Below are 26,075 nucleotides of genomic sequence, written 5' to 3'. Positions count from 1 at the left end.
TTGATTAATCATAATAGCCAATCAATTGATTAAATAATTAGTTGGCAATTATATTTGAAGTTCAAAAATTGTTGGCGTTCGAATAATTCTTGAATTTAAATAGCTGAGAGTTCATAGTGAAAAAATACACTTAGTGATATTACAGTAAAGAACAGTTTTTTCCTTTTGATGCAAACATCTTATTGAACTAGAAAGTGAGGGAAATGATTAAATTAACGACAACAAATAAAGGAATCCTTATATTATTTTTAATAAAAATAATTCGCTAAACAAACAAGCTATGTAAGTAATTCAAAACAAAAGGTAAAACGGCTTAACTTATTTAACGAATGGATATTTAATAAGAAATATATTTCAGTGATATTTGTTGTTTAAAATTTTAGATGGATCCAACGAATACTTCGGTGAAATCGGAATGTGAATTTGCTTCAGAACGCATTACAAATGACTTTACCACAATGCATAACAACCAGTATAACAAGGTTCCTTCAAACTTTCATGGTAACAACAGTGGACACTATGTTAATTATCAAACTTATATACACAACTCAGAAGATTTAGGAAGGATTAATGAACATGGAATTATGCATAGAGAAGCATCTTTTGATCAAATGGTATTTTTTAAAATACACTCATAAAACGTTTCATATTGATTAATTTAATTTTAGCACTGCGGCCAAAATATTAAATCTGAGAGTGAATACTCTTTTTTACACACTAATGCTGACCATTTAAGTAATGTTGAAAAAAGGTAGGTATAATATATATATTAAATTTTAAATGTCGATTAAAAATTCTTTATTTGCAATTATGCAGCAATAAATCAGATGTTCAAACAGCTGAATGCGATGATATACCCGTCATAGTAAACGGAAAATATTTCAAAATTATAGAAGAGGTATTTCCTAAAGCGAAGAAGATTTTTATACATTATATTGGAGAATGAAAAAGGATTTTCATTAATTAATTTTAATTTAATAGTAAAATTAAACCATTAATAATTATGTGCCTATCACAGATGAGTGCTACTGAACATCAGCGGGTGACACGGGGTATTGTAGCTGTATGCCAACATTGTCCACGTGAAAAGGTGAGATCTATACAGGGTTCTATGCGAATTACATCGAATTTCGTTCGTCATTTAAAAACTCTGCATCCAGAAAAGTACGAAGAATTCATTATTGAAAGACAAAATCATTCGCGTACACCCAGAGGAAGACGTACTCAAAAGCGAAAAGCATCCCAACTAGGGGAGGGACAGGTAACTTATATATGTATATCTACTCGTATTACCAAATGTTATTAAGTGAACTTGTCACAGAATGAAAATAACTCAAGAACGGAAAACTATATGAATGACGACAATAAAGAACAAAGCTCAGAAGGTGCTTCTATATATATTGATGACATGCAACCAACGTCGGTAAATAATTCAAATAATTTAGAGTAAGTTCCATAAAATAAATATTACTTCAGAGTGGCTTTCTAGATTATATTTGCAGTAACTCCGACTTGTATTCAGCTGAATCCAATGATACACATATATCGGAAGAAAGTCTGGAGAAAAGAGAGACAGTCAGCACATGCCAATTAACATGTGATCCAAACGAGATTCCTACAATATTAAATGGCAAATATTTTAAAATAGTCGAACAAGTATGAAATCTTAACAATATATGTAAATCCATATTTTAGTCTTGCAATTTGTTTCAGGATATGAGTAGCAATCGCGTTTCGATTAGCGTTGTAGCTGCTTGTCAATTCTGCGACAATGATAAATTCGTGAAAGGGCCACTAAGAGTCACTTCAAATTTTGTACAACATTTGCGTTCATGCCATTTCAAAGAGTATAATATGTATTTGCAAGAGAAATTCAACAGTAGTACCAGATGCCGACGTTCGCTTAATAGGCAGCAAACACAGTTACCGTTTGTGGAAAAAGTTTTGAATTTTATTTTGTTATCAAATATTCCAGTTTCTGTTTTAGAAGAACCATCTTTTGTTGAACTTTTTCGGAACACGGGATTAACAATGTGCTCCTGTGCGCAGTTACTCGCTCGCTTAGATGATATGCATGTCGGCTTCGTAGAGAATATTAAGCGTAATTTGGAGGAGATACCGTATATTTGCGGTGCTGCTGATATATGGACCAGTCGGAAAACACACTATTTTGGCTATAGTATTTTTTGGTTGGATAATGAATTAAAACGTCAAATGGCTGTTTTAGCTTGCGTTAAGCTGAGTAACTCACCCACTCACAAGGAAATCGAAGCTGTGATAACGCAAATTCAAAATAAGTACGATTTGAGCGATGAAAAAATAATTTATAATGTGATTGATAATGTGCGCGATTTCGTACAAACTTACCATAATTTTAGTATTAAAAGTAAGTGGAAATTACGTACTAGTATTAATTCATAATATTCGATTTTCTTGAAAGGCATCTGTCCCGATGACCATAACGACGATCTCAATATATCTTATAGTAATGCCCAAGGCCTACTGAATCAACTTTCGAAGCAATTTAAACATGGTGAGCATAGTCTGCATTTACTGACAGTATTTGATTTCGATAGAATATTGAAGTCCCATGACAGACTGCAGCATGCCTTAACGCGGTAATTACATTGAGTTTACATAAGGTTACGGTTAGGTGTAGTCAGAGACATAAAAAAATTATAAATTTAAATTTTTTTGTCTGTAAATTACAAAAAAAAAATATAGTTGTATTGTATTAATAGATAATCTAGTGCCTGATCGAAGCTTTTTTAATTAACAAAATCTACAGCAGCTACAGCATTTTTTTTATTTTCGGAGAAAATACACCATTTAAAAAAAATCTAGATTAAAAAGTCCTTCGATCAGGCCCCCTTTTTTCAATTTTAAAAACAGCTGTATAAACTTCATTAAAATCCACCGAGCTGTTTTCGAGCTACAGTGGTTATTGGTTTAAAAAACATAGTTTTCAGAAAAATCATTTAAAGTTTTACACTCAATTTTACTGTTCGCTTGCAGATACCTGCTCTCGAACGTTTTAGAACGTCCGATACGCTTTGCTAATTAGAGAATTATTCGAAAAGTATTTGTCGGATTTACCTTAAATTTCAAGAGAATTTTTTAAAGAAATTGTTCATATGAAATCCCTGACTACTCCTAATATAACAAAACCTCTCAACTAATTTAATTTAAATAACATTACAAAATATTTTAGCTGTTTAATTTTATTAAACAAATGCAGCGATGTTGATGCTAATGAAATTGCGAGATTTTTATTTGAAGGCCATTTGCCACTATCTGATGTGCGTTGGCCAATATGGTATACATCGTTAACACAACTTATCAAAGAAAAACACAAAATAAACGAGTTATGCAATTTTTTAAACCAACCCAAATTAGTCCAAATCGACATAGAATATCTGGAAGACTTTTGCATGATACTCAAGCCAATTGCAGATGCTATAGAGTTTTTGCAGCAAGGCAATTATTTATATTTTGGTTATTTTCTGCCATCTCTTGTTACAATTAAGGTGAAATTGAAAAAATTACATGAAAGTAGACACATAAAACACTTGCATACTGTGGCACAGAATATGAGTGATGCTTTATTGTGTCGTTTACGAAGCTATTTTGAGGTTACCCCTGAGTGCAACGATGCCTTAATTGCAGCAGTAGTTTGCCCTGCCGTAAAAATGCGTTTTGTGGAAGCTTTGCGTGAGACAGCACCCAATATTACGACCGATAGGATAATGCTTCTTTTTATAGACTATGCACAAGAGTTCTATATAGATAATGAACAGGCAGAGGATTTAAGGGAGCAGCGGCCGCCATCTGTAGATTCATTTCTCTGCTTTAATCCGGATGATAACGAAGGTAATTTTTGTTTATTATTATCTTAAGGTTATGATTTTAAAACTAATTTAACGTATTCAAGAATTTAGAGTTTAAAATAAGAAAATGAACAAGATATACATATGTATGTGTCAGTTTCGATAAAACCATCTTGCGCAAAATAATTACAAACAATTCTATTATAGATCCGCCATTAGATAATAAACCATGCATCGCTATACGTAGAGAGTTCTCAAGTTATTTGCACGATGATGATAAAACTTTATCTTGCTTAAATCGGTATCCAATTGTGAAGAAAGTTTTCCTTAAGTACAATACCTTGCCAGCTACTTCAATGCTATTGGAAAAATTTTTCCGCACATTTCTGAATGTAATTAATGGACAAAAAGGTCAACATCTAACTGATGAGCATTTAGAGCGTCTTGTACTTACTAAGGTGAATAAAATATTGTAGAAAAAATAGATGGTAAATTAATTGCGTTTATATTTTGGATATGTTTATAATGTATCATTTTAAAAAACATGTATATTCTATTTTCATCGAACGTTAATTTGAATTTAAAAAATAAATAATTTATATGTTCATACACATTTGCAAATTTTGTGGATAACACATTTTTAGTATTGTGTAATTTAAACGTAGGCACAAGTGGTTTGAAATTGGCATCAAATCTTTGCAGTAAAAGAGCTATTACACTTCACACATTACTGTATATTATTACATATAAACCATTGCTATTCCACCCAATCTGTATCGTTGTCCTCGTCGTGGGTATCGTCGTCGTCATCAGAGTTTTTACGCCCGGTGGGTGGTGGTATTAGTGCCGATAAACGAGACATAACTGGATTATCGGTAGAAGTTGTATCTCCTTTGCGTACAGAATTAGTAGCGTTATTATTTTCCAGGTCTTTTGATCCTGAAATGCCCTTACGTCGCATTAATAATTTATTGTGTAAATCAGCCATGAGATCTCCTCCACCACTTTTGCTTGCTATAGGTTTGATTTCATTATTTTTGGTTCGTAATTTAGTATCGACTACATCAACCGGGGCAGCAGCGGCAGCACGTAATCTACCACCACTTGCACCACCCGCTTTTCGTATAGCATCCATTAACTCAGTTCGAGCATTATTGGTGTTAGGGTTTTGTAAATTCGAGTTTTCGTTTTTGGCATTATGTTGCATTGGTGTTGTCGATGTATGTGGTGGAGGTAATGGTGGTGGTGGAGGCGGTGGAGGGGGTGCTGGTGCCACTGATACTTGTACACTTTTTGTAATTGGAGCCGGGACTGTATTCGTTGTCGGCGGTTGAGAAGAATGTTCAAGTGCAATACCCTGTTTTTCAGTAGGATTAGATATATTTGTCGCAATTGTAGCTGCCTCCTCTAACTCAGTCAGATCGGGTAAGTTTTCGATATATAAAGATGGGGCAATTTGCTGATGCTCTTTACCCTCAAATTGTATATCATCAGCAATACCAGGTAAATCGGGCAAGTCAAGTGGTAGATTGATTTCCGGTGCGTCATGCAATCGTGGTGTGTAGCGAAGGCCTCCTAAAGAATCTGTTTTTTGATTGCGATGCGCTAATGAATAGGGTGCTGGATCTAAAAGTTGCTTAATTTCGGTATTATCTTGACGTTGACGTTGTAATTTAAAGAGCTTAGCTTTTTTCCATGCCTCCTTTTCACCATTTTCTTGACCGTAAACCATTTCGTTGCCATTACAATGTAACAATGAGGATACTGATCGTAATTTTTCAGGTACTATACCCATACCAGAACTTTTGTTTACATGTATTCTGTTGGTAGCTACAGTATTACCCGGAAATGATTCATTCATATTCTTATAGCGTACATGAAAGAAAACCAATTTTTCTTGTAACGCTTGCGTTGCAGGTGCATCTATACGGCTGTGCACTTCATAATTTAATTGTTTTTTATGTTTTTGATTATTTATATGTTCGTCCAACATTGTTTCCGAATTACCGAAGGTTTGCGGTATATCATAAAAAACTTGGGTTGATGGAAAACGAGCTGGAGCGTAAATTTTGATTGCCTTTTTTGTGCCCACCAAACTGCGTAGTTTTGCTTGTGCCCGTTCAATACGCGTACTCAACTCTTGTACTTTGGCATTATTGCGTTGGGTACGATTATCAATGCAGTCAAATACAGAATTTATTGTTTTTTGAAGACAACTGAGAGCTATGGCTGCTTGGATGATTGTTTCTTCATGTCGTAGATCAGGAGGTATCACAGGTACTGTATACATTGCAAGCCTTAACGTATTTTGTATTTATATTGTTTTCTATATTTTGTTTAATAGCTGTGTATTTAAAAAATTAAGTAATAATTGTAAGCCAAAGCTTTGACTTTATTCTTCACAAGTGCAATTTAGCAACTAAAGTAACAGCTGATAATTGAGTTTTAAAAGCACTGTATTGAGTGGGTATGCCTGATAAGGTGCCTTGAAAGATTCTTTAATAGAATATACATACATATGTATATCTGTATAAAAACCCTTTTACTTAAATTTTTATATGAAGTAGTCATATAAAAAATAATCGAAATAAACGAAATTACTAAAGGAAAAACCATCAAAACGATGTTAAATATCTAACAAATAGTAATCGCTATAGTTTTCCGGAAATGAAATTTTGACATATGTACATAATTCCTATTTTCCAACTTAATTCTTTATTTTGACTAAAAATGGTGATTTCCATTTTTTGCGTACATACATATAACAAATAAATAATTAAAGTTGACCCAGCATTGGCTTTCGACCAGGCCATGCCTCCTTGGCATATTTTTTCTTTTGTGGTCCATGCACACCACCTTCGGATGAACCTGCACCACCTACGGCATGTGGATCGAAACGTACTGAAAAAACAAATTTAGGCAACATGAATTTGAGTTCAATAATATATAATAGAGATGCGCACTGTTTGCATTAACTTGCCCCAGCTTTTGTGAGGCTGTGTGTCCGGCTAATGACTTAGTATGTGATGGTTCAATGACTGGAGTTACATCAGGCGCAGGATTAGGCAACAATAAACCCAATTTAGTGCCCATAGCAATGGGTGTAATATCAAAATCTGAGTTGCTGTTGTTAAATTTTAAGCTTGGATTTGGGTGCGAGTCATGTATAGAAGCTGGAAGACCTTGATAGAGAGAATTAGGCGATAATGGTACTGCATCAACTTGTTGTTTAAGGTCAGCTAAACTTTGTTGGAACATATGATGACTAGTCGAATTGTTAGAAGACAAGCTTCCATTGTTTGGCGATGTTTGGATCCCCATTTGATTACCAGAATCAAAACGACCTCGTTTCGCAGGCACCACTGTTGTTTGAATTAAATTACGGAAACGTCCGACAGTTGGATCAACATCTTCTGGGTTTATTATTATTTCTTCATCGTTAAATGTTACATTTCGTCGCTTACGTCCACTTTGTTTTGCAGCGTTTTGCTATAAAATATATTGATATTAAAAAAAAACAAGATATTTCTGAAATGTTTTTGGACGTAACTTACTTTTCTCAGATTGTCATCTGCAATTCCTAACATAGAAATACGTCGGTTGTGGGCAGTGTTATATTCGGTAAGATTCTATTAATAGTCGATAGAGAAGAAATGAATGAACTATTTCACACTTAACGTTTTACATATATGCTTACATCCAATTCGGTTTGACTTTCAGGCAAACCGAGCAAAGCTCCATCACTTGTCTCATTCATGGGCAAATCTTCCATAATGCTATTGCGTTGACCAGCCGATGGCCGTTCTCTTAAAATATAGCGTCGGGTAGAAGCTCCAAAGTGAAACGTGCTATTAATCTGTAGCTGTGTTGGCTTGTGAGGTTCCAAACGTAATGTACCAATAAATGTGCCATGGGCTATTGAAAATTCAAAAGATTTGTCAAATAACATAAAGCAATGAATATTCTGATATGTGTATATACTTGAACCCAAATCTACTAAATAAGCAATGTTCAAGTGCTTATGATACACGAACGCGGCATGCACGCGAGAACAGGAGGCGTGATCAATGCAAAAATCGTTCATTTGACTATTGCGACCGAAGAGGTAGCATCGCTTCTCATCCACCATTAGTTTTTGCACTAACTTGTCTTCTTTCAGGACATCCAAATGCAATCCGGTGGGGGGTTTACCAGCCCTATGTATTGTACAAATCGGCACTTCGCTTTTACAATATCAAAAAAATGTGGTTAACAAATTCTTACCAACTTGGTATATCGTAACTATTGGCCATAATATTTTCTTAACTTTTAAAGTTAAGCAAAGTGTTATAGTATTTATATTTAAAAATAATGATTTTTGTGAGATCAAACTGTTAGAAATTGTTTATTATTTTCCTGCTATGGTCTCTCAACCCATCCGTTACTAGAGATGCCAACTTTGCATATATGAAAAAATATTCTATGCTTTAAGAAAAGGGTGGCACAAAATTTATGTATTTACAAACATAAAAATCACATATACATGTTTATTTTAACGAAATTGCATATCGCCAAAAACGGTTTTAACAATACATATTTATAAATAAAGTGAATAATCTTAACTTAAAATATTTTCAAAAATGTATAAGAACAATTGTTCTAATATAACAAAATAATGTTGAAACATTTGAATTGCTTTAGTAGTAAAACTAAATATATTGTAATTCACTTGACCAACATATGAACAGATATCGAAATGTTGGTTTGAAAAATTTGGAGACATGTCGAATTTGCACAGTTAGTTCATATGTGGCCTAGTCTTCATAATCTCACTCAAGGGGAATCACACAATTTTCTTTGCATAAAAGAACGTTAACAAAATGAACAATATTTATTAAATAAAAACAACCAATCAATTTTCATATGTTTATATACCGTATGACGACTTCAATTGATTAAAATAATCCAAATCGGTTTTACTAATTGATGGTACAAATTTGCTGTAAGACTTCGTGAAATCGTCCATCTCCACAAGTACCTTATCAGCTGCTAGAATTTCAGTACTTATATTTTCTGTAAGTAGTAATATTACATATATATTAATATTTATTTAAGTAACGTGTTTGAATACCTTTGAGATGATTAACAACAGTACGTCTAACTGCTGATAGCCAAGCATTCGAACAAATTGAATATAAATCTGCACCAGACATGTCTCCTTTGAGATATTCAGCAATGTCATTCAAATTCAGGTTTTTAGCCAAGTTAAAACGCTGTGTCTGTGCACGCAAAACAGCAGCTTTATCGTCGGTTGTTGTACATGGACCCACATAGAATAGCTTATCAAAACGACCTGGACGTAGTAATGCCGGGTCAATAAGATCTGGACGATTTGTGGCAGCTAATATGAATACAGGCTTTGTAGCATCACCAAGAGCATCCATTTCAGCAAGTAATTGAGACACAACTCGATCCATAACACCACCAGAATCACCAGCAACTCCACGATTCGGTGCTAAAGAATCAAGTTCATCCAAAAACAGTACACAAGGAGTTGCGGAACGAGCGCGTTCAAACACCTCACGTACATTTTGTTCACTTTGTCCGACATACATATTTAGTAGCTCCGGTCCCTGCACTGATAGAAAACTTATATTGCATTCGGTCGCAACTGCTTTGGCAACCAATGTCTTGCCTGTTCCTGGTGGACCGTACAGTAATATTCCTGAACGTCTTAAATTCTTACCCATTAAATGCATATGTTTCAATGGCAAGCCGATACTGCTTTGAATCTCATCTTTAAGTTTGGATAGGCCACCTATGTCAGACCAAAGTACTTTGGGTACTTTAGGTGCACCAAGACTATTAGCAAAAGAGTTTTGCATTTCACTAAGGTGTTTGGAGAAGTGCATCAATTTAAGACACGATTTTGATTTAGTCTCTCGACATTTGCGCAAAGCGCGAACCGCATTTTCATACAACATTTCCAAATCGCCTAATAAGAAACCTTGTGATTTGTCGGCAACTTCTCGCAAAATTGATTTCACATTCCACCATTTCTCTGAAATTTGTTTCATATAACGATCTCGCTGCTCTAAACTGAATAGTGGTACAGAAGAAATATCCCTCTTATTGAAAATCGTATCGTTGAATAATTCACGAGTGTGTAACCAACATAAAATGTTATAGCGTTCGTCTTTGGTTGGTGTCTCCAAGTATATAACTTCTAAGAAAAGTCGTTGAATCATGGGTTTGAGAAACTTTTCATTTGTCAAAGCGACAATAACAATTGGGTGCTTGCGGTCGTGGGCAAATAATTCATGAATTTGCACTTGAAATGCGGATAATAAGCGTAAATCTTCATTTCCTTCATTATCGATACCAAATATCTGAAATGTGCGTACAAAATTATTAAATTTAGTTTTTGAATTTCTAATTGCAGAAATAAATTACCTCAAAGTTATGAAAGCATATAAGAAGGGGTTCACTAATGCTACCTTTTGCGAAAACAGTTTTTAATTTCATTTCTGTATGAGATGGTACTTGTGATACTATTTCAGCACAGTCAACTCCAAACAAGTGTAGGCCTAACTCTTGAGCAACTGCATTAGTTAATTTCGTTTTGCCAGCGCCCCTTTCGCCTTGCAAGAGAAATAAAGGATAAATATGCTTGGAGGACAAACATGCAGTCTTCTTAGGCAAAAAAGCATCAATTGAGTTACGTAATAAGTGATATGAACGTCTCAAACCAGTGGGATAATTATGCGTAATTGCTATATTGTCTATTAGCTGTCGTGGTATAAAATGATGAGTATGTGGCACTTGTACCAGGTTGGTGAAGTTCTTAGCAACAATTGCTTGCATCTCAAAAGCATTGCCTTTTACCTCCAGATGGGCACATCGGAAATAAATACACTTCAAGTAAGCAAAAATTAAATAATAATGTGCGTAGGCTGCAGTGCCCACCAGATGAGCGTCAACCTCAATTCGATATGTGTGCCCACGATGTAGTAGTCGAGGCGTGTTGAAGTAATTATTAAGTATTAATTCGGACACTTCGGTAGGTAAATCGTATGGACTATTTAACAAATAGACATGCGCTTTGCTAGCAATGCTTGGAATCGTTTGCTCATCATTTAAGTGCTCTAAATGTACCCAGAAGCGTGTTCGTTGGCTGCAATCATTGGTTACACGAAACCGATCCATTAAATTAGAATAGAAATTCTCTTTAACAAATATACAATTCGATTGACAGTTAACAGTTGGCAGTATCTGTGCGACGATTGTATGTGGCGCACTGCTAAGCATTTGTTTAATAACATCGTCAGACGTATGATTTACATTTTTCGTATTGGTCATTTTGGATGTGCTATGTAGGGCGTTCTCAGCATTTATAACCAAATTGACTAAATTGACATCTGCTGATTCTACATACTCATCATATACATCTTTTGGTGTAAAGGCGATATGCTCCGTTTTTATGAGTTCATTGGCAATTAAAAATTCGTATAAAGCATTTGGTATGGGTACCATACGAAATTTACCCTTATAAAATTTCATATAGCGTTTATAAATTGCAAAGATCAGATGTCCTGGGAATATGTACCAGGGATATTTCGGATATAAAATTTGTACAGCAACATTATAGGCCTCAATCAATTCCAACACTCGTCCAGTGTACGTGTATTTTGTAGGCGAACCATCATCGATGGACCGTTTAGAATTGCTGGTTGCAAGCTTTTTCTAAGGATTTGCAAAAATCATAACATTTTTAGTTAGTATAAATAGGTTAAAGTCTAACTATTATTATAATATAAAGGATATGCTACGAGTGTGAGGGTGAGGCGTATACAGATAGTTTTATATGTATATTATGAGATATCAAAATGTTTTAGAAGGTAATATAATTTCACATACCTCCACGACCATTGTTGTCTCAATTAGTAGAATATATATTATATATTCAGACGTACAGAACAGTAATAATACAAATATATTTGTTAATCGAAAAATGATTTAGGTGGTAACATCTATGTACATAGGTATTGATTGACATGTAGAAATCTGATGCAAGGTTAAAAATAATACATATTTTGAATTCTCCACCTCTTTAGCCAAAGCATTACCGTTTGTGCAACTGAAAATTAAAGGACAATTTCCAACTTGGGTACACATAAGTATGTACATAAATATATAGCAAAAATATAATATTTACATATGTATGGATATGTTGTAGCGTAAACCACAAGACCAAAAGGTCGTTTCTACAATAACTTGTTTATTTGGACTTTACCTTCTTGACAATCACACGTCTCTTCATTTCCTCAGATTTAATTCTTCTTCGTAATTATACTTCCTCTTACTTCTAAATAATAATAAATGTTTTTAATACAGAAAATATAAATGAATTTTTAAATATATAACTTACTTCTACTAATGGTTTTAACAATTCAGTGATCCATTACCAAATAATTTGGTTGTTATTCACAATAGTTTATAGACAGCTGATTTTACATTCTCAACAAAAACGTCAATTAAGTTTTTATAAAAAATCCTTTATATCAAATGGAGCTACAACCTGTCTCATCTCCTGGAAATGCAACAACCATTTCAACTTTTCGATATCAGCTTTTCATCAATGAAAATCCTACAGAGAAAGGCAAATATATATTATAGGCTTACTAAAGAGTTTTCGACGTTCCAACATTATTCCCTATTTTTCTTTTAATAATCTATTTTTCCTTTCCATCTATTTCTATCTCTGATGTTATTGCTGTAGGAAGTCAAAAATATTGATTCCTATTTTTATGCTGAGTATTTCTAATATATCAAATAATCTTTGATATTTTCTTGGAAGCTTACGATAATATCAAAAACTATACATAAGTATATCTATACTTACATAAGTAGGTAAAATAGTTTTGTTCACCAATGGCTGTTTGTAAAGCTAATGGGAATACTTAGATATAGAGTTAGTAAATTCAATAATTGGGGAAATATAGCAGATTTGCATTTTTTCGTCTTTAGTATATATGTATATAAGTATATATATATTTTTTTTAGATAATAAAGTATTTAGATGCAGCCGAACTTAGGCCTTCCTTACTCTTTTTAGTAGTTGTATTAGCCGCGAATTATGAGAGTTTATGAAGAAGAAATTTGCGTTCCCCAAGAAATTGATCGGACTTTAGAAAAAAGAAAGTGTAAATTACAGCCTAAGAGGTTAAAAAAAACAAAAATGTGTGCGTTTGGTGGATATATAGGTACGTATTTTAGGTATTTAAGTAATATACTAATCATTTTATTTTTTCAGATAACGTTGTATATTTTTTGGTAACATTCTTTGTCGCCGATTTATTTCTTCGATTTTATAAAGCTTTATTGGAAAACTTTAAATATAAAAATCACTACTTACCCGAAAAACGTTTTTGGACAATATTGTGTCGAGCATATTGTTACAATCCCACCACATTAGTGGTTTTCTTTTGCGTTGTTGTAGTAGCTTTAGTGCGCATTAAATTTACGGAACGCTTGCATTTAATACCGCCAGCGATTTTTTTCGCCTTTATGCCACTTTGGTGGTTAATATCTTTGGCTCAAATGGGTCATAGCACACTAGACAATGCAATGTTTATACGTGGTAATCACGGTTTGGATTCTGCGTCAAGTATGGCAGCTAACTTTTTTCATGGATATTTGAAATTAACTATACCAGCACATACTAATAATACCGGTATACGCGATCGAATAAATTTCTATGAACAAAGTCATGGTGTACAATTTGCAATCCATCGATTGGTTATACTAGTACCAAGCAAATTGTTTATTAAGTCTAAATTTGAAAGTCCTTATTTAGAAAAAGCGGAGGTAATTAAATGGTATAAACTCTTGTTATTTCTTTATTTATATAAAAGAACTCATATTTTCTAATAGCCACTATCTGAGGTGCGTCTGAATCGTGCTGGAGTATATCGTCCGTATCAAAATGATGTTTACCGTTTTCGGATGCCTATCAATAATCGGTTTTATTATATATCATTGGAAGGAGCAACACCAATTTTAACATTTTTCGAAACATTACATTTTCCAGCCACAAAAACAAGACAAATAGAGGAAATGCAGCGGGAAATTCTATTGAAATTTTATAAATACTTGAAGCAATTGATATATAACTGTCCAGATACAGAAGAGGAGATTGAGTTAATTTTTTATAATGGTGAGTATATAAAAAACTTCAAAGGTTCAAAAGAAAGCAATGCGGTTTCATTATTTAATGCAGATTTCAAACCGAATGGTGAGAAACAGGACATAGGAGAGATGCTTTTTAACCATTTTGAAAAGGTGATACTTTCTAAACAGTCGGCGAATATGACTAAAATTGATTGATAATAGATAAGTAGATAGTTAAATTATACAACACTAATAGTTTTGTACCTATATTTATTTAATAATTGGAAAAATAATTTTAAAATGTACAAATATATTCCACCAGTTAGTAGTTAGTAATTCTATACTCAAAATTTTCTAAAAAAAATATACATATATTTTAAATTTTCAAATAACCTTCATTTAATAGATCTATTATTAAATATATCTTCTACTTTGAAACCAGGTCAACATACGCTTTATTTATACTTTACATTCCTAAAATTAGGTTTTCTTTATCAATTCGAAGTTCATCTTGTTGCTCATGCCTTAGTTGATGCCTTAACTGCTCCTCTGCCTTCGCCAAAATTCGCTTTTTCCATTGTTCGTAATCCTCTACAGAAGATGCTAAACGTTTTTTATTTTCTACACAACTTTGCGATTTTAAAAACTCTGCATGAGATTCAGTTTCTTCATTAGATTCTCCAACACGAAGCCTTTGTTTTTTATCAGATGTTTCTTTATAATATTTGGTTAAAAATTTATTCCATCGCAGTTCAAGTTGTTGCCATTGAGTTGGCCGCAAATTGCTAAAACTCATTATTTTCGCTTTTGATGATTTTTGTTTTAATATTTTGGCAGCCTGGAATACAGCCATTGCTGCATATTGAGGATGGATTAGATCATTTTCATCATTGGCGCTTTCTTTTGCCATAATAGTTTTGTACAATTCTAATAATTCTACAGCCTTTTGTGAAACCTCAGTTATATTTAATTGTACACATATGTCATTCACACCGACGATTTTATTTACATCTAGGATTTTTTCAATCATACGTTTGTGTTTGTTGTAATGTGATTTGCGCAAAGTGGATAACTTAACATTTTGCTCCTAAAAAAGCGTCCTTTAAAAATTACACATTTTTACTATAAATTTATTACCATATCACAAGCTATGCCCAATACTGTGGTCGCAATATCCGCGCAGAGCACTGTTTTTGCATATTCATTTAGCTGTAGTGGCGCATTAGATGAACGTAACTCAAGAATACGCAACAATTCTAACGTCTTGCTAAAAATCCAAAAGTATGGACATACATATGCATTCAATTATTATATATTTCATTTTAAAAATTCTGTCAGTGATACTGACCTTTGCATACTGGGCTCGTCCCGTAGCCCCATTTTAGTTAGCATTTGCTCAATTAAAGTGGCCATGACTTTGGTTTTATTTGGCACGTTTTATTGTTTTTTTTTATTAATTGCTGTCGTAAACAAATATGAACTCAAAAATAAAAATATGACACCGAATTATTTTTTGCACTCGCAGCACTCTTATTTAGTTTGAAGCGTTTACGCGCGAAAATGTTGTGAAAATAAATATGTGAAAGTTTGACGTTTAAAATATTAACTCTCAAGTGGTGAACACATAGAGCGCGACACGACATGGCAACACGACAATGAACTGTAAATGGCGCCGTGAATCCTTCTACATGAACATTTGTAAGAAGGCAGCCACATATCAATTGCCGGCATGTTCACAAGACAACACAGCTGTTCATTTTGCATGTACACAATTTCGTTGAAGCTATACTAATACCAGAGAACGTATATCATATAATTTACGTTCTCTGCTAATACCTTTCACTTCAATGAAATTTTAATATTTTGTTCAAAGTGAAATTTTTTATGCAAAAAATAAGTAAATCGGTAAATTTATTTGTTTTAATTATTTTAAGCTTTTATTTGTAAAATAACGCCAGGTTTGTTAGAGCTTTGAATAATTTTACATTTTACCTATTAGTGGCATTACTCCTCTCTACTGTCAACTCTACTGTCGTTGGCAAATATAAGAATATTTTGAAGTTAGCGAGAGTGACAACTGACGGCCTGCAGTCGTGCATTTAATATTTGACAAATGTGGCTTGCAGTCTGTCGCGCTCTATGTGTTCAGCACTTTATAAAGCAATTGATATTGGTACTTCCTGTCCAAAAACTGATTTTTTGGGATTCATATATTAGGCTGTGTATCCCTGATTGCTTAAGGCGATAAACAGTATTATTTATTATCTCCATGAAGCTAAAAACTTTTATTTGACATTACTACATACATATGTATGTGTGTATATAAATTTAATATTTTTATAATTTTTGGTGATATCCATGTTATTGCCCATAAAATCAATCCAGTAAAGCTTAAACCATTGCACTTTGTTGTTGTTGTAGCGGCAGAATTCAACAGAGTTGACGACCCTTAGCCGGAAAGAGTTTAGGTCCGCTCCAGTTACGTAGACTCGACTGTCGTGGAAACATTGTACTTTCTCTTACAGCGGCTCAAAGTATGTGTATATAATGTTCCAATATGAAAATACAGTGCAAAGATTAATACTTGGCAAATCTAAACAATTGAATATCGAAATCCGTATACGTAATAGGTGACAAAATATATTTAAATTAATGAAAATGTTTTTTTTGTTGCTTTTAAAGAATATTAATTATTATTATTACTTTCATTGTCAACTTTTCATCTTCATGAATATGCATAGTAATAAAAGCAACATAAATATATTCACATTTGGCAACTATGTGGGTATCGTGGAAATGGTATAACATCACGTATGTTCTTTACTCCACTGAGTAATTGAAGGTAGCGCTCAAAACCTAAGCCGAAACCACCTGTAGGAACGCCGCCAAACTTTCTCAATTCCAAATACCATTCCAAGTCTTGTGGTAAACGTGGATGTGACCTCAAACGCATCTCGTCATTTTCACGTAAACTCCCTCCACACAATTCTCCAACTTCAGGCATTAACAAATCTAGAGCATGAACTCGATCAGGTTTTGTTTGAACCACTTTCATATAGAAAGGCTTTTGATCAGAAGGCCAATCAACAACAAACACTGGAGTTCCACAATGGTCGGCGAGGAATAATTCTTGTTCCTTAGAAAATCCTTCACTTGGTTTAAGTGCTGTTTTAAATTTCTCTTTATTTGCTATTAAAATGTCCAAAGCTTCATCATAGCTAAGAGTGATCCACGCTGCTTTCAGCCAAGGTAGCTCAAAAGCAGAACCTAATGCTTTTTCTTGACAAAATTTTAAATCGTCTGTTGCTGATTCTATAATCCGTAATGTAACGTTTTTTATCATTTTCTCAATGAATGAGGTTAAGGAGGAAATGTCCTCCATAAATGCTAATTCAGCCTCAAACATATAAAATTCCGATAAATGTAGTGGCGATTTAGAATTTTCAGCGCGAAATGCTGGGGTTAATGTGTATGTATTACCCAATCCATGTGACATTGCTTCTAAATGTAATTGCCCTGAAACGGACAAAAACACTTTTTTGTCGAAGTAACTATGCTCAGTGGGAATATTGGGTCGGGCCATTTCCTTGAGGAGCACATCAGAATCTGGTTGCACTCTGAAAATCTGCATTTTTTAAGTATAAAATATTTAATAATTCACAATAAGTTTTCATTTTTTTTTATTTACAAATTGAATACATACTTCTCCAGCACCTTCACAGTCATTTGTTGTAAGAACGGAAGTGGTAATCTGGACAAAGTGCAATTCATCCATATAGTCATGTATCGCCTTCAATGCACGATGCCTCAATCTCATTTGCGCCGCTATGTAATCTACACGCGCACGCAGGTGTAAATGTTCACGAACATATTCAGGAGGATGCTGCTGCTTTGGCGTAAAAGGATAATCTGTTATATGGCCGTCAGCTACAAAAGAAACAATCAGTTTTATTGTTCCGTATATGTTGGGAATTTCAATATTGTGTAACACCTATTACTTTTACATGTTCGGCGTGTAATTCTAGTTGGCCATTAGGCGCTACTTGTATGAACCCGGATGCACGGATATTACTCCCAACACTTATATCCTTTGTGTCCGTTGTTTTCGGTATGACCACTTGAAATTGACGTACAGTGGAACCATCGTTAAGGTCAAAAAATATATTTTTCTTCAAGCGCCGTATGTTTTTGATCCATCCCTAATTGTAGTTTTATAATTGAAAATTATGTGAAGAATGTATTAAATCACTTCTTACGTACTAGCACATCAAGACGGTCTCCAGGTTTAGCAGTATTTGTAATTGCTTTTATGTGTTGAAACCCACTAAAGTAACGTCTTATTAGAAACATTTTAAGCTTTATGATTAATTACTAAGGATTGGTTCACCAGCTGTTTTTGCTGAACCGGCAATCTGCTTATATGCCATTCACAAGAATAATTTATAATGATAGTTTGACTTGCACTGTATTAAAACTTGATGAAATCTTACCAATTTAACAGAATTTCATAAAGCAAACAATTCATTTATTTCTCATGTGCACGAGATTTTATTTTTTTTAGGGTAAAACCATATTGAAATATTAGAAACCAAATCAAATAGATTAGTTACTATATAGAGATTTAGAATTAAATAAAAAATATTTTATATTTCATTATCACTATCGTCTTCATTCTTTGCCGCTAGACCACTTTGAACTGCCTGATCGTACCATGGCTGGGGATTTAAACGATGTAGCCCTTTTGTTTCTTTGCTGACCAGACTCATTTCGAAATGGAAATCTTTGTTTCGGAGTTCATCATGTACCAAATAAATGCTGACATAATTAAACCAAAAAATATACCTCTTTGAATACTCGTGTATGGAAATAATATGTAGGTACTTACATCTTGCCCGCATTCTGAACCAAATCGTCCACACTCATCTCCGCAAATTTTAGTTTCTCCATTTCTGTTTTAGCTTGTTGTTCGGCCTTGCCACTAGCACAGGCAAAATACCCGAATGAAGTACCAGAAGGTTCGATTTTATATAATTGTGGTCCTTGCTCCTCGTCCCATGAGGCCAATATTACAGACACACCGAATGGGCGCACTGCGCTGTACAACGTATAGGCATGCACATAAGCTGATACACGTTCAGTTAATTGTTTCAAAGGTATTGTACGTTCGAATTGTTGACGGAAATTAGCTGCCTCTTGTCGAGCGATGTCCACTATATATCTCCCATCAGCTAGAAGGCCAGCAATGGCAATACCAATGTTTTTGTCTACAGTAAATATACGTGTAGCTGCGTCATCCTCATACAAAGCACTGGTAACAATTTTTTCTACGGCCAAAACAATACCATCTTTTCCACGCATTCCAATTACCGTTCCACTCATTTCTACCGCTTTACCAGCGTACTCAATTTGATAGACCCGACCATCAGGCGAAAATTGTGATGCCGAAAGATCGTACTATAAAATGTACAAAACATATTTGGAATAAATGGCTGAGAATATCAACGTTTCAAATCAGAACTCACCCCTGTACCGATAGAACTCATTTCTTATAATTTTTAAATTCACTAATTTATAATAACAAATGGAAAAAAGTAAAAAAGTGGAAAGCTTTAGTTTTGTTTGCGAGCGATGAAACGGCTTATTTTGCCTTTGTTAGGTTAGAAGTTTGACAACCAATTTTGACTTTTCATTGGCTAATGCTGCCAGACTAACATATGTTCAGATGTAAGAACTAAGATAGAGTACTTCGTTTCACATCACATCATCACAGATGTCGTAAGTGGACGGATGTATATATTTATTAAATTAAATAAAAATTTGTAAATATTAATCAATAGTGTTTTCCCTAAAGAGTTAAAGTAATATCAATGAATTCTTATACATACATATTTTGGTGAACATGAATGCGAAAACAAAACAAAATCGACTATAATTTACAAGAAACGACGAGACGGCAAGAATGATAGAGAAAGAAATTACGCAATGCGCATGTTTGTTTTCAGTCAGCTGTTCTTGCTGACGTCACGGTGTACTTATTATTCGCCCGCGCCTTTGAATGTGAATTCGAATTGTATTTTCGCGTGTAGTATTAATTGTGAAGTTTTATATTTTTTAAAATGAGTTGCGCAGTTATGGTTTTGTTATCAAATTTGCTTATTATTTACGGGTAAAATTTAGAATAGCATCCCCGGATTTCGGGAATAAAATGGGTATCACTGGAAAGGTGACGTTCTCCAGATCACAAAAATATATATATATACATATATGTAGTTGCCGCTGACTTATAGTTTTAAAGATATTTGCGTTTAAAGTTGAAAAATTGACAACTTTTACATTGATAATTTGCATATTGTGAGTAACTTTTTCACTTATGTTATGCACTTTTCACGTACTAGCACTTCACTATAACGTTTCTGCATATTATTTTTTTTAATATTTGTTGTAAATAAAGCTTTATTTTAATTATTTTATTTTAGTTACAATTCTCTGCATTTGCACAATAAGAAAAGGGTTGCCATGGTTATTTTTTTTCGCGCCGCGCTTCAAAAATTCATTTCCTATCTTAATCTCTTGATTTTGAACTTTAACTTTATTATCTTCTTTTGAACGCCGACGATAAACTGGATATCCATCGTTCCCTGTGACTGTTTCAGCAACTAACGGTCGCGGATATCGTGTTGTGCACTTTCCATCAGCCATGCAAGGCGATAATGGATTTAATGCACCGCACGGTCCATGCAGTATCTGTGTCGTCACAATGTCGTGTAGTGACTGGATCAGGAATTTCAGCTGATATGATGTCATCCACATCATTTGAATGTAATTTGTTCAGCAACCAAATTAGGATATGAGCATGCGGTAGTCTACGCTTCTGCCATTCCACCGAGCACATATAACAACGTGTGCCACCAAAAACTCGATACTTAGTAAGCCCATCCATCATAACCTTTAGTTTTTGCTGAAATACTCTGTCGATTATGTCATGGGGATCTTGCGGTTTGTGGCCCGATTCCAACTCACGTTCAATTTCCGTCCACTTCGGACTGCATGTTAACGTAATAAATAAATCCGGAGTTCCATAATTTCGCACGTACGTCATAGCGTCTTGAGCGTATTCGTGCATGTGGCGTGGGCTTCCGATATAAGATGATGGAAGAATCGTCATAAGTCCAATATTCTGAACATCATCATCTAGAGGACCCGTCCACGCTTCACTGTGGCTGATACATAGATAATACAACTACTACCATCTATATGATTTCTATAAGTTGAATTATAACTATTAGTTAATGAGATATAGCATTTTTGTGAAGCAACTTGTGTTAGTTTACAAAAAAATGGATCATATAGCATTTTGTGTGTTAATAAAGCATTGGGAAAATACTGTTGAATATGGGCTCAGGGAAATCCACCTTTCAAAAAATATTTGCTAAGCTGGAAACAGGAGGAATGAGCACCGAGGACAATGAAGCTCTAAAGAGGCGAAAGCTCTGTGCAAAGTGGGTGCCTCGCAAGTTCATAATCCAACAAAAACAACGAATAACTCATTCTGAGAAGTGTTTGAGTGCTCTCTAATCGTAATAAAACAGAATTCTTGCGTCAGTGTGTGACAATAGAAACATAGCTCCATCAATTCACACTGAAGTCCAATCGACAGTCATTCTAGTGGACTTCACATGATAATCCGGTCCTTAGGCGTGGAAAGACGAAAAAGTCGGCTAGAAAGGTTATGACATCAGCCTTTTGGGATGCACGGGGTATAATATATACCCAATGACTGATTACTGACCCAGTAATAATCTATTTCATTTCGTATTTGGTTGCAGGTTTTTTCTACTATTCCAAATACTTAGCAATTGTACTATGTTTGAGGAAGAATCTGTTTAAAATTGGACGCATACATACATATATTTAAATGATTCCTACAAACATGAATTTTGAACAAATTCTTATTATATTTGAAATATAAGTTTTGTATTTATGAGTTGTATTAAACTTTGACATAAGAAGATAAAAGGTATCCTATGTCCTTACCCTGGTTCTAAGCTACCTCCCCACCAATTTTCAGCCAAATCGGTTTAGCCGTTCTTCAGTTATAAATGGTGTAACTGACAACAACTTTCTTTTATATACATATATAGATGTGAGGTTTTTTTTTTATTGTTTTTGTTTTTTTTTTTTTTTTGAAGAAATGAAATAATCAAATTTTGAAAAAATGCTTATTATTTAATATATAATTTTTGTATTTATGAGTTGTATTAAACTTTGATATAAAGAGATAAAAGGTATCCTATGTCCTTACCCTGGTTCTAAGCTACCTCTTCACCAGTTTTCAGCCATATCGGTTCCGCCGTTCTTGAGTTATAAATAAATGTAAAAAAAAGATTTTCTCGCTTTTATGTTGAAATTTTTCCTGAATTTTCTTTGCTATAAACCTCACGGAGCCCGAGACCTTTCCAACGAATGCAAAACCGTGGAAATCGGTTCATTCGTTCTGGAGTTACAGCGTCAGGAAGGAAACCCCTACTTATTTTTATATGTTAGATATATTCAGGGGTGTTGTGGAATCCAGACAAAACTGCTTAGCTGTCAGAATTGCAAACCTATTCTGATTTTCCATGGTGTCACAGAATCTGATTGGACTTTTATCTTTTCGAACATACGCAAAACCAATATTCGAATTAGCTGTGTACTAATGTGACAAAACTTGCAAATGAAAAATTGGAAGCAATACGATTAAAGTTTTTAAAGAGTTCCGAATTAAAGAAAGATTTTAAGAGATAACAATTATCGAATGAATAAAGACGATTTTGGATGTTAAATTACGTTTTGTAAATCTAATATCTTTAAATATCCGGATTTTTTTTCCAAAAACTCAATAATTAAAACATTTTGTGTTTTATACTTATGTTTTCCCCTATAGAAATAAAGATAAATTAATTCGAAATAATAAAATAACTTGATTTCTTAACTTATATTTCAAATCTGTGAGCGACTATCTTCTTACTATGTTTCTGATAGCAAAACTGATATAATTGGTTTCCGTGACACCCGAAACCAATACAAATTCTGTTTCGAATATCAAACCAATAATCAGGGGTGTTGTGGAATCTGATATTTGTCGGAATCAGAATTGAAACCGATCAAAAAAAGCAGTAGGTGTCACGAATTCAGACATTATTGGTTTGATATTCGAAACAGAATTTGTATCGGTTTTGGATGTCACAGAAACCGATTTTATCGGTTTTACTGTCAGAAACAAATCAAGAAGATAGTCGCACACAGATTTGAAATGTAAGTTAAAAAATCGAGTTATTTTATTGTTACGAATTGATTTATTTTTATTTCTATAGGAGAAAACATAAGAATAAAGTACGAAATGTCTCAATTATTGAGTTTTGGAAAAAAATGCGGATATTTAAGGGGGGAGCCGCTTTAGAGGCTTCATGTTTTTTTTGGGAGGGAAAGAAATAATTGATTAAAACAAAATTTCTAGGGTTTATAGTTTATAAACATATTTAAACATATATATTATTTAAACATCACCCGAAAATTTTTTGGATAAGAATTCTTTGATATTGTGCCTTAGGGAAGCAATTGCCCGATGCATCTCGCGTGTGCATTTGTCGGACGGCGGAAAGTATGCAGGTCGAAATTAAACTAGGAAAATTTCAAAAAATATAATTCTAAATTTTTTTAAAAAGTGGTTTTGACCAAAAAATTTGTTACTTTATGTTGCTTAAACATATGTATGTTCAAACTTAAATTTTCTTAACTTTTTTAGTTTAAATAGAAGATAATTTAATGCCAAAGATAATAAACTTTTCCTCATTTCCATACGTTTAGTTTGTTTCAATCCTGTCCGCCAATTAAGAAAAATCGTAAAAATGAAAAACCGAGTCAAAGTTTTCGCTTTCTGCCCAAGCGCTCATATATCGCTCGGTCACTATTTCCCTTCTAGCTTCGACAATATTTCGGATTGCCATCTATAAATGCCAACTATAAATGTTATCTCTTAAAATCTTTCTTGAATTCGGAACTCATTAAAAACTTTAATAGGATTGCCTCCAAATGTATTCATTTGCAAGTTTTGCCACATTACTAAACAGCTGGTTCGAATATTGGTTTTGCGTATGTTCAAAAAGACGAAAATCCAATCAGATTCTGTGACACCATTGATAATCAGAATTGGTTTGCAATTCTGACAACTAAGCAATTCTGTCTTGGATTCCACAACACCCCTGAGAATATCAGAATTCATGACACCTACTACTTTTTTGATCGGTTTCAATTCTGATTCCGACAACTAAGATTCCACAACACCCCTGAATAAGGTGATAACATACGTATGAACTTACAAACGAACATAATTACACAATGAGCTGATACATACGCATGAACATACCTACGAATATAATTGGACAACGTCCGGTGTGTTTAACGTGGGTACCTGCTGACGACAGCCTTACTCCACGGCGCTCAAAAGCCCAGCGGATCAAATCAATTGGCAGTGTGGAATGGACACACTAACCACCTTGGTCGGGTTCGAGGCCCATCTAAAACCTCTGTCATGCTTCAACATTCAACTGACAAAGTCAGTTCTTCCCGCATTTGGGATTCAACCACAACCACCACGATACTCCCCGAGGGGCCAGTCCGCATGAGCGGGTTGGAGTTACCTCCAAGGGCTCCTCCTCCCCGTGGTACCAGAATTAAGTCTCCGGTCAGACCTCGTAGCCGAAACTACTACCAGTTGAGCTTCCATACGGCTCTGGACTGGTGGCCAGGGGTTGGACATCATACATACATCACTTACACACACCAATCATACAAAAACTAACCCTATTTTCCAGCTAACCGCCTTCGCCGCTTAAATAGTTCACGCGCAAACAACCTTAACTGTTCGGTATTCCGACTAGTGGAGATCATACCACTAACATCTAATCGTCCATCAGTCCAGCTAATCCTCATACCACTCAGATCCCTAATGTCAGAGTACATCGGGCACTCCGTAATTAAATGCGACCAATTTTCTGACCCCGCCCCACAAAAACACCCCGACGTATCCGATAGGTGCCTCTGATGCAAAAATGCATTCAGAGGCCCATGCCCCGTAGGCAGGAAACCCTGAATCAAACAAAATCTGAAGTCTGGGTTACCCTCAACGAACCCCACGTCCCGAATGTATTCGAACGTCACTCGGCCGTTAGGACTATTGTCCCTACGTTCTTGCCACCTACACCTAACCCTATAATCTAGAAGGGGTTGTTCCTAGATATCCCTCCCTCTCCACATCATCGTCGGAAATCCAGTCATTCCGCAGCAATGACACACTCAAGCAGAGTGTCCATCATAAGGTTCCAAATATATGGACCACAGATGGAACCCTGCAGGCAGCCACGAACCACTCCAATCTCCACACTCCCATTCATGCCGACAAGAGAGGACTTTCTCTACGAAAAATAACTCCGCCAAAGAGTAATTTCCGGACAGCCAAGCTCCTCTAGCCGTTGCACCACTCGATCCCAGCTTAGGTAATCAAGCGCCCCCTTGAAGTCAACAAATATGCCAAGGACATACTTGTTGACATTCTCCCTAATGACATTCTGAACAAAAAACCACGCATCCTCTATACTGCGTCCTTTCCTGAACCCAAACTGCCTATCCGACCACATATCCCGCGTTAGCTCCTGAAGCCGTTCCACCATGACTCTTTCCAGCACTTTTCGAAGTACTGGAAGGAGACTGATGCCCCGATAAGATTATTAATAATTCAGGCGCGAAAGCATCAGTGATAAAACCGGGAATTTTTCCAAAAGTGTTAGAAGGAAAATTTAGAATACCGAAAAATACCATAACAGAAAGGCTGGCTACGATAGTAGAAAACGAACAATAACTTTTCTAGTAATGAATGATTTTAGGAACAGAAGATATGACGGTTTATTAGGAAATGACGTTTTGATTCCATTAGGAGTTGAATTTTCATAGAAGACGAACACATTGAAAGTAAACGGACAAATAATAAAACTCAAGAATTTAAACAAAAATAGATCTGAAAAGTTTAAGGGAAATAAACCAAAAAGGGAAATTGAAGAAAAA

At 34.6% G+C, this 26,075-nt stretch overlaps 8 protein-coding genes across 15 annotated transcripts; 2 read left to right on the top strand and 6 right to left on the bottom strand.

Annotated features, from left to right (window-relative positions):
- Positions 1–14: 14 nt before the first annotated feature.
- Positions 15–4,324, top strand: LOC120770555. Of its 4 annotated transcripts, none has more exons than XM_040098128.1 (11): positions 15–282; positions 384–614; positions 669–751; positions 817–898; positions 1,019–1,261; positions 1,322–1,423; positions 1,477–1,656; positions 1,714–2,386; positions 2,441–2,618; positions 3,212–3,870; positions 4,035–4,324. In XM_040098128.1, exons 2-11 carry the CDS (start codon positions 384–386, stop codon positions 4,301–4,303), a joined length of 2,700 nt encoding a protein of 899 aa, XP_039954062.1. In that variant the 5' UTR covers positions 15–282; the 3' UTR covers positions 4,304–4,324. The 4 variants fall into 4 exon arrangements, with proteins under 4 accessions (XP_039954062.1, XP_039954065.1, XP_039954063.1 ...); XM_040098131.1 differs by having other exon boundaries at positions 1,322–1,446; positions 1,503–1,656; XM_040098129.1 differs by having other exon boundaries at positions 359–614.
- LOC120770556 (WASH complex subunit 1) lies at positions 4,310–6,178 on the bottom strand. The gene has a single exon (XM_040098132.1). The coding sequence runs from the start codon at positions 6,115–6,117 to the stop codon at positions 4,585–4,587; it is 1,533 nt and encodes a 510-aa protein (XP_039954066.1). The 5' UTR covers positions 6,118–6,178; the 3' UTR covers positions 4,310–4,584.
- Positions 6,179–6,508: 330 nt separating this feature from the next.
- On the bottom strand, positions 6,509–8,264 carry LOC120770070 (nuclear inhibitor of protein phosphatase 1). The gene is made up of 6 exons (XM_040097199.1): positions 8,091–8,264; positions 7,809–8,023; positions 7,525–7,742; positions 7,382–7,456; positions 6,791–7,316; positions 6,509–6,728 (listed from the first exon to the last, which is right to left on the bottom strand). The coding sequence occupies exons 1-6, from the start codon at positions 8,117–8,119 to the stop codon at positions 6,604–6,606; spliced, it is 1,188 nt and encodes a 395-aa protein (XP_039953133.1). The 5' UTR covers positions 8,120–8,264; the 3' UTR covers positions 6,509–6,603.
- A 234-nt stretch (positions 8,265–8,498) lies between these two features.
- LOC120770069 (peroxisome assembly factor 2) lies at positions 8,499–12,768 on the bottom strand. 5 transcript variants are annotated; one of them, XM_040097194.1, is made up of 8 exons: positions 12,709–12,768; positions 12,235–12,453; positions 12,100–12,171; positions 11,724–11,943; positions 10,260–11,549; positions 8,938–10,195; positions 8,742–8,879; positions 8,499–8,661 (listed from the first exon to the last, which is right to left on the bottom strand). In XM_040097194.1, the coding sequence occupies exons 4-8, from the start codon at positions 11,733–11,735 to the stop codon at positions 8,636–8,638; spliced, it is 2,724 nt and encodes a 907-aa protein (XP_039953128.1). In that variant the 5' UTR covers positions 11,736–11,943; positions 12,100–12,171; positions 12,235–12,453; positions 12,709–12,768; the 3' UTR covers positions 8,499–8,635. The 5 variants fall into 5 exon arrangements, with proteins under 5 accessions (XP_039953128.1, XP_039953127.1, XP_039953132.1 ...); XM_040097193.1 differs by lacking the exon at positions 11,724–11,943; XM_040097198.1 differs by lacking the exon at positions 11,724–11,943 and having other exon boundaries at positions 8,499–8,879.
- Positions 12,769–12,880: 112 nt separating this feature from the next.
- Positions 12,881–14,312, top strand: LOC120770071 (stimulator of interferon genes protein). Its single transcript, XM_040097200.1, has 4 exons — positions 12,881–13,069; positions 13,120–13,673; positions 13,740–14,022; positions 14,086–14,312. Exons 1-4 carry the CDS (start codon positions 12,943–12,945, stop codon positions 14,190–14,192), a joined length of 1,071 nt encoding a protein of 356 aa, XP_039953134.1. The 5' UTR covers positions 12,881–12,942; the 3' UTR covers positions 14,193–14,312.
- Positions 14,313–14,360: 48 nt separating this feature from the next.
- On the bottom strand, positions 14,361–15,548 carry LOC120770072 (origin recognition complex subunit 6). The gene is made up of 3 exons (XM_040097201.1): positions 15,325–15,548; positions 15,114–15,243; positions 14,361–15,063 (listed from the first exon to the last, which is right to left on the bottom strand). The coding sequence occupies exons 1-3, from the start codon at positions 15,387–15,389 to the stop codon at positions 14,443–14,445; spliced, it is 816 nt and encodes a 271-aa protein (XP_039953135.1). The 5' UTR covers positions 15,390–15,548; the 3' UTR covers positions 14,361–14,442.
- Positions 15,549–15,980: 432 nt separating this feature from the next.
- Positions 15,981–18,397, bottom strand: LOC120771658 (probable asparagine--tRNA ligase, mitochondrial). Its single transcript, XM_040099772.1, has 4 exons — positions 18,237–18,397; positions 17,968–18,175; positions 17,680–17,903; positions 15,981–17,601 (listed from the first exon to the last, which is right to left on the bottom strand). Exons 1-4 carry the CDS (start codon positions 18,324–18,326, stop codon positions 16,741–16,743), a joined length of 1,383 nt encoding a protein of 460 aa, XP_039955706.1. The 5' UTR covers positions 18,327–18,397; the 3' UTR covers positions 15,981–16,740.
- Positions 18,398–18,500: 103 nt separating this feature from the next.
- On the bottom strand, positions 18,501–19,644 carry LOC120771659 (proteasome subunit alpha type-3). Its single transcript, XM_040099774.1, has 3 exons — positions 19,499–19,644; positions 18,862–19,430; positions 18,501–18,791 (listed from the first exon to the last, which is right to left on the bottom strand). The coding sequence occupies exons 1-3, from the start codon at positions 19,517–19,519 to the stop codon at positions 18,620–18,622; spliced, it is 762 nt and encodes a 253-aa protein (XP_039955708.1). The 5' UTR covers positions 19,520–19,644; the 3' UTR covers positions 18,501–18,619.
- Between the last annotated feature and the right edge of the window lie 6,431 nt (positions 19,645–26,075).

This window comes from Bactrocera tryoni, chromosome 3 (assembly GCF_016617805.1).
Source record: "Bactrocera tryoni isolate S06 chromosome 3, CSIRO_BtryS06_freeze2, whole genome shotgun sequence".
NCBI lineage: Eukaryota > Metazoa > Arthropoda > Insecta > Diptera > Tephritidae > Bactrocera > Bactrocera tryoni.
Note: the sequence above shows the minus strand (reverse complement) of the source record. Positions and strands in the feature narration are given on the sequence as shown.